Source organism: Meleagris gallopavo, chromosome Z, assembly GCF_000146605.3.
Source record: "Meleagris gallopavo isolate NT-WF06-2002-E0010 breed Aviagen turkey brand Nicholas breeding stock chromosome Z, Turkey_5.1, whole genome shotgun sequence".
Taxonomy (NCBI): Eukaryota; Metazoa; Chordata; class Aves; order Galliformes; family Phasianidae; genus Meleagris; species Meleagris gallopavo.
In genome coordinates, this window is record NC_015041.2 from 25,748,158 (window position 1) to 25,761,693 (window position 13,536).

Genomic DNA, 13,536 nt, shown 5'->3' on the forward strand with positions numbered 1-13,536 from the left:
ATGATAATACTTTAAAAAAAAAAAAAAATGTATATGGACATAAAATTAATGTCATTGCTTCTACTTTATAAAATGCTTTGAAGAAGACACTGGAAAATAATTTTATATGTGAGTATAAAAAGTTGTTTTAGTTTGGCCTCCAGAAATTCCCCTGCCACCTGCTGGAAAGTCTGATTCAAATGCCATACAGTTTTCTTCCCTTGTCTGCATGACTGGTCTGCAAGTCCTCAGGACTCACGATCTCTCTATTTGTGTGATCAGAGAGCTTCCCACTGTTTACATGAGGAAGCTACGTGCATCTTATGCACTTCTTCATAAAAATAGTAATGAAAAAAACCCTCAAAATAGTTCAAAAAACAGTAGTCAGTTTTTAGTCTTCCTAATAGGCTTTTGGACAAAAGTCATATGGTTCACTGATGTATGGAAGAGCTGCAAATCTCTTTAATTTCTAATTTTAATGGTACAGAATTAATGACCTGTTAAGAACTTGAAAATTTGTCCAGGCCTTTTATAGAAATGTAAAAGTAGCTGAGATATCTGTGATATACATTTACAGTGCTCAGAGTATGAAAATATTTTGGATAGGAGAAAGATGCTTTCCATAATTATAAGCCATGAAAATTCTCTTAAATTCTGAATATCCAGGATATTTGCATTGACTGTTACAGATTCTCATTCTTTCTCTCCTCTTTCTCTTTTCTCTCCCCTGGCAATTTAACAGGAGGCTGAATTTCAGTCTTTAAGAGAAGCACTCTCCTTTGTATCGTTAATTGATGGATATTACAGATTAACTGCAGATGCCCACCATTATCTCTGCAAAGAAGTAGCACCACCATCAGTGCTTGAAAATATACAAAGCAATTGCCATGGACCAATTTTGTAAGCAAATTTTAGTGATGTAACAAGGTGCTGTTATTTTTGAAGGATGATTTTTAGCTGATTGTGAACCATGATGGACGTCTTAAGATGTGCATTTATCACATTTATATTATTCACTTACGTAACAAAATGCTTTATATTTTTCCTCATTTTTCACTTTGCAGAATAAAATACCTTGTTGATATATTATCAGAAATAGAGCAAAGGATTGTAGATTTAATTTTCTTCCCTTAGAATTCTGTCTTTTGTTCAAGCAAGATACAGCAAAGTCATAGTGCTGATTTCCACTGAATTACAATTATTATCAGGGCAGCAATGTATAATGCCATAGAGGACTTCATGTTTTAACTGCAGCCTCTATTACTATACTGTTTGAGTTGCTAAAGAGAAAAAGACAAATTCAAATACAGTAAAGTGCTATTCATGTAAATTTGAGGGTTTGCTTGTTTTCAAGGAATCTTGTCTCCTTGTTCTCTTTCTCTGTATTTCTAGGGAAGAATTTCAATGACTTCTTAGATGTCTTTTCTTAACATGGGAGCTTAGGAATGTTTTCTTAGGCAGAAAAAAATGGGTATTTTATATATATCTTTAGGTACAGAAAGCTCAAAAGCAGATATCTACAAGATTTGTTGTATAAAACTAAAACCATTCTACTCCATTAATACAGAATGCTTCTGGAAATTTCCCAGTGACAGAGTATAGGTTCTGTGCATATGAGGGAAGATAAAGGAAAAGAGGAACAGAAACTTACGTTTCAAAACATGTTTTTTGCACCTTGCAGACCTAGACTAATACCATATATTGATTTTTATTTAGAACTATTTAGCATAATGTACTGTAAGTACAGAACTTGCCACATGATTCTCTTTGTAATTCCTTGAGATAGACAGAAATAGTTAATAATGACTTGTTTAGAGAGAGATTAGTTGCTGTAGTAACAAATGAAGCTTTCTTTCAATCCTGTTTCTTATTAGCCCTTTCCCAAACTAAACTAGTCATTTTCCATGCACACAAATGCTTCTCTAATCTTAGCTTGTTTATCAGACAGTTTCACTTGAACAGGTTCTTCCATGATGGAAATTGAGAGTCGTATCATAAGCCCAAGGCAATGCCTTTTCAGACTGCCAAGTTTTTGATCAAATAGATCACTGAGTTTTAAAGTGTTAAGAATCTTTACTGCATTCTTTTGTACATAAGCAGCCATGTGACTACTGGAAAATAGAGAAGCAAGTGAATTATCTTAAAGGAGAGTCTAAAACTCAGAATTTGTATTGTCATTGTATGAGATATCTTATAATAGTGCTCATAAGTCATTATCTGGTCTTGTTCTTTAAAATTATGCAGTATTAATCATTTTCTTTTTATATAGCATGGACTTTGCTATCAATAAACTGAAGAAGGCAGGTAATCAGACTGGCTTCTACGTTCTTCGTTGCAGTCCTAAAGATTTTAAAAAATACTTCCTCACATTTGCTATTGAGGTTTGTATTCTGGCATGGACAGTACTTCTATAATTTCTGTTATGTTTTGATAATGTGCATGGGAAGTTCAGTAAATGATTCTGGATTTTCTTTTCAGAATGGTAGTATGTTGTCTGTTTATTCTACAACTACTTGTGTCAGATAGGCCTACTTTCAGGGTCATATGAGAGACATACTAAAATAAATTTATGATAAAGAATCACTGGCACAGAATATATGCCCCAAAATCAAAAAAGGCAGAGGAAAGAGAGTTTGATAGTTTTGGGGTTTGGAATGCAACTGTTCAAACTATTGTAATTGTTTGGGTGGTACTGTGGGGATTTTGGTGATTTCTGTTGTTTCTGGCACGGTAGGTCTTAATTACTGAGTATACAGTTGATTGCTGTGGTGATCTAAGGTTGTCTCTCATTGATGAGTTTTTATAGGTTTGAGTCGTACCCTTCATACAGCCAGATTATCTGGTGCTTGTTATGTCAGCATGTCTTGAGGATATCTGCTGTAAACTAGATGAGAAGCTGCACTACAAAATTCTCATGCTGCTGAAAAGGCAGATATTCATCTACTCTATGAGATTGCAGCTAGTGATAATGCAGCACTTTAATAGTGCTGTTACATAATTACACAATCTCATTCCAGTATTGATCTTGTTCCAAGGGTGGGATTATTTTTAATTAAATGAACAGAGCTACCTTTGGGTTTTTAACTGGAAAAAGTAGCATACATGGCTTTTCTTACTAGTTCTGCAGAAAGCTATCAGATTTACTCAACACTGCCGCAAGTAGGTACATGTTTCAAAATGATAAAATAATGTTGATTTGTGGGTGGAGAAGTAAAGAGCCATTTTTAAGACCAGTTTTAGAAAAAGTTTATGTCTAGCCAGTGATTAATTAAGGATTTTTTAGTCCCTGAGCAAGCTTAGGGTCACATTTTGAGTCAAGCTTGCCATTAACTGACCTGGTTGTAGTTGTTTTTCTTGTTCTAATTATTTCTGGGCAAGCATTAAAAGACTTTTCAGATTTGTTGGAATTTGTTGGAATGTTTTTCACAGCATTAACATGAAGGATTATGAAAACATTATTAAGAGCTCCTCTTGATTAAAAACGTCTAATGGTATATTTTCAAGATTCATCAAAATAATTCAATGCATATTGAGAGCCTACTGTACTAGGAATGAATTGCTTAGAACTGCACTGTACACTACAGAAAAACAGAAATACACCTTAGATATCCAAATACTTGCCAAAATGAAAGAGTTCGAATTTTTGGACTATGGCTTCCAACATTTTTCTATTTTATTACCCCATGTTCCAGTGAAGGAACTTTGGTTGCTAGATCTGAAGATATGAAGGATCTTTCCTAGGTTCCTTCATGTTTTCTCAGCATGATATTTGGAGATTTGTTAATGTTTGTTCATCTTAGTGCCAGCATACTAATTTCAGGGATGGAGGTAGAATCTTGGCTGTGTTTGTGTTCTTTTTTTTTTCCCCCTCAGAATCACTGTTACATAGTGAGTAACAAAATAACAAATAGTGATAATGTTTAATTGAAGGGGGGGTTCCTTAGGTTACTGTTGTACGTTTAATTTTTTTAACAACTGAGTATTGATCAATTTTCTTTTTGATGGGAAAAAATCTCTGCAGCGTGAGAATGTCACTGACTATAAACACTGCTTAATTACGAAGAATGAGAACGGGGAATATAATCTTAGTGGAACCAAGAGAAGTTTTGGTAATCTTAAGGATCTATTGACCTGTTATCAGACAGAAACTGTCCGCTCAGACAGCATAATTTTCCAGTTCATCAAGTGCTGTCCTCCAAAACCAAAAGGTAAGAAAGGATAGTTTATTTCTAAACAAGAATCTTTTACTTTAAGTCTTTATGAATTGTAAACAACAAAGTAAATGGCTTTCAGGTAGATAAGTACACATATTGGCTCATGTGAGTTCTTTTCATTCCACTTACCTGTTTTTACTTTGTTTTGACATGGCCTTCTAGACAGCCTTCACAGTTTCATTGTTAGAATTGAAACTATATTCTTAATTACTGTAGGAAGCAATGCTGTACAGAAACAGTAGAAGTAGGAGAAGCAGCAAAAGCAGTTTTTGCTAATCCGAAAAAGTGAATTATTTACCAAGACACTCTATCGCTTTTAAAATGAATTGGTCTCAGATTGATGTTGCCCTTTTTTTTTTTTTTTGTATTTATGACTTCTGAATATATGATTTTTTTATATTTTATGGCTCAATTTTTATTTCTCTTTCTTCTCCCAGATAAATCAAACCTCCTTGTCTTTAGAAGCAATAGCGTCTCTGATGTACCTTCATCACCAACGTTGCAGAGGCACAATGTTAGCCAGATGGTCTTTCACAAAATCCGAAATGAGGACTTGATTTTTGTAAGTCCCTTAGTTGCTTCTTTCATTGCAAATGGTTGGTTTAGTAAGTACAATATAAATACTCCGTGTGCATTTAAAAGAGCTTTTTTTCTTTAAAAAAGAAAAAGTGTCACTTTGACTGCAGTGGTAGGTCTTTTTGTTTTGTTTTTCTCTGTGGTTCCTTCAGCAATTTGTTGTCTAAGATGCTTGACAAGTTAGTAACGTTTTTTAAAAAATTAGCAAGGATGTAAACTGTTTGTGGTATACGTGCTTATACCTATACTATACTATACTATGCTATACTATAACTCTGGAGGTAGACTAGCTGAGAAGTTTCACATACATGCACTGTTTATGGAGGAAGTTGTCTGTCTTTGACAGAACAAGTAGTGGTTCCTCATTTTCTCTTTCCTGCTTTTTGTCTTTTTAGGAAGAGAGTCTTGGACAGGGCACATTTACAAAGATTTTCAAAGGTATAAGGAAAGAAGTGGGAGACTATGGCCAGCTCCATCAAACTGAAGTTCTTTTAAAGGTTCTGGATAAAGTCCATAGAAACTACTCTGAGGTTGGTATGATTGTCAACTGCAGTGTACTTGTCCATCCCATATTACTTTTCTTACAGTAAACAACTTGCTATATTTGTTATATGATAGAGGGATGATTGTTGATCAGAGCTCATTCTTGGCCTTGTGAAATTGGGAAAAATCGTTTTGAAACTAGCTCTGTGAATTTCACCTATATACTTCATTTCCTTTCTCCCCGCTATCTATCAGAATTTAGAGCTACCATAGAGAACCAAAAAACAGTGGTTCTTTTGTACTACACAGATAGCACAGGAGAAACAGTTTGGCCACAAATCTGTACCAGTAAACTCATGATCTACATGTGAGGTATAAATTTTTAGGGAAAAATTTATTTTTGTTGACTGTTTTCCTGTTTTTTTGTTTTGTTTTGTGGGTTTTCTTTTTTTTTCTTTTTTTTTTTGAGTCTTACTAGTTCTCCATAAAATAAATATTTTGCATCAAGTCATAAAAAATCAGAAATATGAGGAACACTTGCCATATGTGGAATCACCCATATTTGATTAGTCTTCTAGTGTTTGAGTGAATCTGTGAGCAGACCTGAAATGCCCTTTTGCGGAAAGCAGTACAATGGTAATGTAATTAAGCTCAAGAATGCATATGTGGAAAATTTAATTTAAAAAAATTAACAGATATGCTATTTCTTAGTATTTGAGTGCAACTTTATATGGCTGCTTATTGTGTACTCTGATTATATCATAGTTTCAAATTCCTAATTAACCTAAGAGCATTTGCAGTGAGTCAGAAGAACCAGTCTCTTATTCAGTGAACTTTTCAACTGCTTAGAACATATCTAAATTAAAATTTTAACTAAAGAAAAGGAGAAGAAACTTCCAAGAGCTAGTGTCAGAAGCAACATAGATATACCCTTTGAACATATGAAAGTAAAAATGATAATAAAAATAACATGTTTTAATTTTAAGAAATTGGATAATATATTATTTTAGAATAGGGTGAAAATAAAATTTTTAAGGAGCTCTAAGAATAAAGAAATATAAATATGATCCTCAAAGGAAAATATGCAAATTTTAACCTCATCTCATTGGGGAAACAATCTGTACACAAAGAAGCATAGCTGGAGATACCACTGAAAAGAACAAAACACGACTAAAGAGATTAAAACATTTGAAAATTTCCTACAAAGGTCAGGTAAGGTCTCACAATACTGGATGAGGGATATAGTAGTTCTTGTCTTAAGTTAAGTTAAAACTTAATAATGTTCTATGAAGAAATAAATTGGGACTGAATAGTGCATTGTGAAAGAATAAATTGGAAACTGAATAGCGCATTGTGAATTTGCTCATTGTTTACTTAATGATATAGAAAAAAAGATTCTCTTTAGGATGCGGAGATGCATCTGCCTGCAAGAAAAGAGACTGCTAACTCTTCTAGATTGTGGATTGTTTTTTAAAACAAACAAATAAAACCCACAATAACAGCAAATCAATTTTTAAAAAAAAAACCACAAACCAAAACAAAAAACATCCACAAATAAATAGTATGAAATTTTAGACAGTTTTCAAAATAAGATGGGAGATGGATTGTTTTTTAAAAAATTATTTAAACTGTATGCATTTTTTTTCTACAAAAAGTGTCATAGTTTTTCTTTCGCTGATCTGTTCTCTCTTGCTCTCTCTTTCTCAAAGTCCTTCTTTGAGGCAGCAAGCATGATGAGCCAGCTTTCTTACAAACATTTGGTATTAAATTATGGAGTCTGTGTGTGTGGAGAAGAGAGTAAGTATCTTTTTCACTAATTATATACAGCTGCCATCAGAGTTTTTTTTTAAAAGGGGGGAGAGTGAGAACTCGTTCCCCACAGAAACTTCCAATATTAATGAAACATTAATAATAGCAAAATCTTTACCTTACCTACAGAAGTAGAGTATGTCCTCAGCTTACTAAATTACTTGCACTGTAGTTATTTATTAATAAGTTTTTGAGAACACCTGATATATAATTCTAGCACCTCATAATGAAATCTTAATTTTGGATGGCAATCCAGTTCTTATATGTCGTCTTCAAATATGCATTACTGGACTTGACTTTACCAGTTTTCATTTTAATTCAGTCCTTGGCAGAAATAGCAGTTTGGATAAAAACCATTTTTTTCTTCTATTTAACTGTTTGTAGCAAAATGAGGCATTTTATAGTAAATGTATAATGTGTAGACTGCTACCTCCATTAAGAGAAATGGAATTTGCAAAGCAAGAAAGGTGAGGGCATTTTGTATTGGAAGTGGCTTTTCCTATGAGGTTGGGATGCAGTACAATTTTGTCTGAGAACTCATAAAACTACATCCACAATTGCCCTTCCTAGTTCATTCATGTTATCATGCATAGAGGCTATATATAAAATTCCAGATAGATAGTGTATCACTTTAAAACATGGAAATAGTAAATTCCAATTTATCTAAGCGTGGATATTATTTCTTCCCTATATCACAGTCAGCCTCTATAGTTTTTTTGTTTTTGTTTTTTGTTTTTGTTTTTTTTTTCTGAAAGTGAGCTTACAACATATTACTAATTGGCAATTAGTAAGAGATGGGAAGAGAAGGTCTTGCTTTTTCCCAGCATTAGACATTTGATGTACAGATGTCAGAACAATTGCTTCACATAATTTTTATTTTTAAAAAAGTTTTCTCTCTATAAAATAATGTCATAAAAATTAGTTTATTTTCATTAGACAAATATGAAACTGGTAGTTTCCAGTGTATTCAGAGTGTTAAAAACATTACAATGTGAGCATCCTCTCTATACCTTCCGGAGGAGGGGGAGAGGAGAAGGGAGGTTCTGGGCTCTTCTCTCTGCGAGTTGGTATCAGAGCAGACAAGAATGGATTAAAGCTGCCAAGACAAGGTTCACATTGGACATCAGGTAAAACTTATTTACTGTGAAGGTGGCCAAACACTGGAACACACTTCCTAAAGGAGAGGCTTTTGGATGGTGCCCTCAGGTGCTTTAACTTTTGGATAGCCCTGACATGGTCAGGCAATAAAATTCAAAAATCTCTGTAGGTCCCTTCCAACTACGCTATTACAATCCATCTTGCAGCTGAAGACAGGATTTCAGTACTACAATTTAATTTTTTTATTGAAACAGATTGTGCAGTACTGTGAAGTGGATCTAGTTTCATGGGTTGTTCTCTGTATGACCATGTGGAGACATATGTCATACGTATATGCAAATGTTTGTATTGTAAATTTTTATTGATCTGTTTTCAAGAAATCTCTTTTTTTTCATGTAGTGTCTTATTCTTCCAGTAAAATTGGAGATTATAAGCACCTAAGAAGTGAGTGACTTGAAATGGACATTAATTGACTTATTGCATTCATGTTACTATGTACAGTGCTATGCTTACCAGAAGATGTGTTATTTACTATGCCTTTGGAGTGAGGGTGGAAGGATAATCACTGCATTTCTTAAGGTGGAAATGTAAATTGCATGAAGTATTTGTGACAATATTAAGATGTCATATAGATTTGAATTTATAGTTAGTTTGTCAATGAATAGTGAAGAAAGAGATGGGTAATATTATGGTAATGTCTGTCTTGAATTTCCATTTGTTTATGTTATTTTTAATTATTACACTTTTAACATTTTAAATCAGATATCCTTGTACAAGAATATGTGAAATTTGGATCTTTGGACACATATTTGAAAAAGAACAAAAATGTTATTAATATCTTGTGGAAACTGGAAGTTGCCAAACAGTTGGCATTAGCCATGCATTTTCTGGTAGGTAGTTTATTTTTTATTTTTTTTAATGGTTGAGTTAAAGTGTTTCAGGTTAATGCACGTAGAGTGATGAGTTATTATTCTACCTCTTGAAACTAAGTGTGGAGTGTGAAAATAAGGTGTTGACTGAGTGCTGAAGTCAGACCTTTATATCTTACATAGAATGTAATAGATTTTTTTGTTCTTTCGAAATATTCCTTTAGATAGAGTTTAACAGTTCTTGTGTTCATTTTAAATGTATTGTGGACCCATCCATTTAAGTTAACATACTTCAGATAAAATCAAAAACATGTTGATGATTAAAATGAATGAAAATTTGCGTAGAAAAACTTAACTAAAAGGAACTGATGAAATGTCTGAGATTTGGTCAAACTTATCTCTGATCTTTATTTTCTTTTTTTCCTTTATGCTGTTAAGTGTTTTTTGTTTTAGTTTTTGTTTTTGTTTTTTTTAATACCTTTTCAATCATAAGGTATTTTTGTCTGTTTGTAAAAGATGCCTTTTTGTTTATCAGGAGGATAAAGGCCTTGTTCATGGGAATGTCTGTGCAAAGAACATCTTGCTTATCAGGGAGGAGGACAGGAAGTCTGGAAACCTTCCTTTTATAAAACTAAGTGATCCTGGCATCAGTATCACAGTTTTGCCAAGAGACAGTAAGTCTTTGTGTCATTTTCCTTTTTAATGCTTCTGACTTGAAAATCAAGATTATTTTTTTTCTTGCCACCATCTTATTCCTTTTGTTTCAATAGACCACTTCATTCTTTTGTCACTTTAGAATAATCCCCACAGTCCTACTCAGCAGTTTTGAGTATATCCTCTTTTTCATCAAATAGATACAGGAAAAAAAAGTCACAGTTATCCACTGTATGAGTATTTTGTGTTGTTCCCATTCTAAACAAATGCTTTTCATTGATAGTACTATTAATATACTATAAAGTACTAGAAGTCTGCAGATAGCTGCTGGACTTAGTATCCTGTTATCAATCAGGATTGAATTGCTTTATTTTGTCGAAGTTTTCTGAACTCAAAGTTATGCACTTATCAAAATGCTGCCTGGCAGTTGAAAATTATCTTTAGTACGTATTTTGATGAATGACTAAAGTCACGGAGGTTGCTGAAAGTACTATGTTATTAGCTTTGCCAAAAAAACTGTTTTACTGCTTTATGAACAAAATTATCTCATACTGAAAGAAGCATAAAGTGTGTGCAAGGTCCTTATGCTAATGAAACAGAAGTAAACTTCTTATCCATTTCTGAGTCTTCATAAATTTTTTTTGAAAAATGAACACATTTTAGACTTGCTAATTTTATGCAGAAGATACAACACATCTAAGAGACTGTAGGCAGCATAGGACTTACAGTCCAATAATTTTTCACTCTTTTAACACACAAAGCCTTCACTAACCTTAAAAATACCATATTCTAAGATAGAATCAGAAAACAAATTGACTTTCAACTTGTTACTAGACTCACTATTAAAAGCTCAAAAATCATAAAGTGGGAAATCGCTCACTATGGTTACTTTATACCGCTGTGCCATAATGTATCAACAAACAGTAAAGTACTTTTGGCTGTTTGCTATCTAGTTCCTTCACGACAGCTATTAAATCTTGATAATTTGGGGGAAAATATTAAAGCCAAAACAAAAATATAGTGTGGAAATGAGGTTAGAAAAGTATTTTTTTAAACATTAGTCTAATTCGATAGTAAAACTAATGATCTTCTGAATATACGTTTTCCTAAGTATTCATAAGTATTAGTTTTCTAGAACTTAATTCATAAGTATTCATTAGTATTACTGATTCAAAAGTATTATTTCTGTAGATAATCTGTAGTTTCAAGAAAAGAACAGAAACTTGGAAAGATATTAAAAACATCTTACAAAATGAAATAACTGTGTATACTAAAACCATTTTTACTTAATCAAATGTGTTTCAGAATTGTGTGGTTTTATTACTGATCTTAACATAATGTTTTCTTTGCATGACTACACAGTTCTTCTTGAGAGAATACCATGGGTTCCACCTGAATGTATTGAGAACCCCAAACAACTAAGCCTAGCTACAGATAAGTGGAGTTTTGGTACCACTTTATGGGAAATCTGCAGTGGAGGAGATAAACCTCTGAGCGCTCTCGATTCTTCAAGAGTAAGTGTCACTGGATCCCCAGTACCGGCAATTCTTTGGATACTTTAAAACATCTGCTGTTGTAACCAATCAGCATGCAAAATGGTGTGGCCCATAACCACTATAAGAAACATTACATTGTCTGATAGACAATAATCGTAAGTGATGAATTAAGCATTACTTTTACATTGTTAATTTTTTATTCTTGTGGGGACAAAGTTCAGATATCCCAGAATTATCTTGCCCACACTTCTTTTCTTTTGTTATAACCTTATCTCAGTTAAAAAGAAAAAGAAAAAGAAAAAAAAAAGCTTTCCTAAAAATGAGTATGACCTTCGGTTGGCATAATTCTAGTTATGCTGTAAATGAATACCTAGATACCTAGAACCTGTAAGATGGTGTGTGTTGCTGACAATTCTATTTTATTTAAAACAGAAATATTAGTGTTGCCTCAGGAGCTCAAGGGATGGGGGTGTTAAGCAGAAATATATTCCATAAAAATATTATTTCTTATATCTTTAATTTTTATTTGGAAGTGAGCAGAAGTTACCATTTTTTTGTAATGATATGTAGGATTATTATTATAAATCGGCTGTTTTTCTAACAAAGCCTTGTCCAATTTCTCAGGTGTTGTAATCAGTTCTTAGAAAAAATTTCAAGATCGTCTTTAGACAGAGCTTTTAGACATTTGTGTTTTTCAGAAGATGCCCTCATCTCTTTTATTAACTCACAATCTTTTTTAGTGCCAGTGAAGCTTTTTTACGTTTAGTTTGTAAAACTCAGCTCACAAATGGATAAAATTTTCTGCTGAATTTAACACATTTGGGTTTAATGAGATTACGGACAAAGGAGATACCTTCTTCTGTTTTCTTATCTTCCACCAGTAACTGCCTTGGAGCTTTTCAACTCATTTCTCTAAATTATGCTAGTCTTTCTAAACAGCCAGTCAGTTGGTCATTCGTGCATGTTGGTGAGGTGATAAATCTAGGTTGAGAGCTGTATTTTTTCACTGCTCAGAATATCATAGCTATTAGAACTCTTCATGGTTGTATGGTAAAAAGGCTTTTCTCCATTCTATTCCAGAAACTACAGTTTTATGAAGATAGACACCAGCTTCCTGCCCCCAACTGGACAGAGCTAGCAAATCTTATAAACAACTGTATGGATTATGAGCCAGATTTCAGGCCATCATTTAGGGCAATTATACGTGACTTGAACAGTTTGTTCACTCCTGGTGAGTCTGAGTCTGTGGTGTAAAAGGATAGCATTTTTTATGGTGCCTCCCATTTCAGTATTTTGGCCTACAACCACTCTCCAACTCCATAGAATACTACATTACTGCTGCTTAGTTTGTTGTAAAAAAGAATATATTAAAAGTTAGTATGAAATAAAAATAATGCTTTGAGTGATGATTAATGTCTATCTTAACTGTTCTAGTCTCCTAGCCAAATGCATTTGCAAAGGTCTTTCTTATCTCTGAAAAGTAAGAAATATTTTACTAAATGGAAGATGCACATTAGCAAAAGCCCAAGTTTTCATTTCTTCCCTCTATAACAGAGTCATTGTGCAATAGCTGCTGAATTTAAGTTCAGTAGATCTTTAATTTAAAAAAAAAAGTATTTTGAAATTACAGCAAGACTTGTTATGAGTCAAGCTACTTGACTGTTTGGTAATACCTCATTGTCTTCATGACTGCAAATTACTGTGTAGAAATAAAGGAAGTTGTTATTATTCTACTAATCTCAGAGTACGCCTAGGGTTAGGGTTAGGTAAAAGATGCACTGTAGTAAGTTTGTTTCATTCTCCTGTTTGCCTCTCTTTTCTTTCTTCATCCTTCTTCTCTTCCTCCTACACCTCAGATTATGAGTTACTGACAGAAAATGATATGTTGCCGAATATACGAACTGGAGCTCTTGGATTTTCTGGGGCCTTTGAAGATCGGGACCCAACACAATTTGAAGAGAGACATCTTAAGTTTTTACAGCAACTTGGCAAGGTAGTGTATTTGGAAATTCTCAAATTGCCTAAGAAATAGCTACCTTTTTCAATTATCTTCTAATGAACCTATATACATTAGTAACACTGGATACTTCCAATACATAAATAAATAATTCAAGAAATATCTGAGCACAATGGAAAAAAGATTTGAAAGAAACTTGTTTGATGGTTTTAGACAGAAGAAAGGTTTTTTATGTTGAATCCATTCACCAGGAGAGGCTTAATATTTCCAGTGCAGAGCTGCATCTGACAATTTTTTGTTTGTCAGTTTTTATATTTGGGATTCATTTACAATTGTTCCAGAACAATCTTGTATAGAAACCAGGAGGCTATTGTTTTGGTTTTTTTGTTTTTTTTGGGGGG

The 13,536-nt window shown here is 33.3% G+C and overlaps 1 protein-coding gene across 1 annotated transcript in view; it reads left to right on the top strand.

The window, feature by feature from the left end:
* The window catches only part of JAK2 (Janus kinase 2), a 52,440-nt gene that overhangs the window by 16,428 nt on the left and 22,476 nt on the right, over window positions 1–13,536 (top strand). Inside the window, 11 exon segments of the mRNA XM_019610461.2 lie at window positions 722–879; window positions 2,249–2,360; window positions 4,001–4,187; window positions 4,631–4,755; window positions 5,165–5,299; window positions 6,962–7,049; window positions 8,922–9,049; window positions 9,564–9,702; window positions 11,045–11,196; window positions 12,259–12,409; window positions 13,035–13,171. Coding sequence (XP_019466006.1) covers window positions 2,250–2,360; window positions 4,001–4,187; window positions 4,631–4,755; window positions 5,165–5,299; window positions 6,962–7,049; window positions 8,922–9,049; window positions 9,564–9,702; window positions 11,045–11,196; window positions 12,259–12,409; window positions 13,035–13,171 — 1,353 coding nt within the window. The 5' untranslated portion in view covers window positions 722–879; window position 2,249.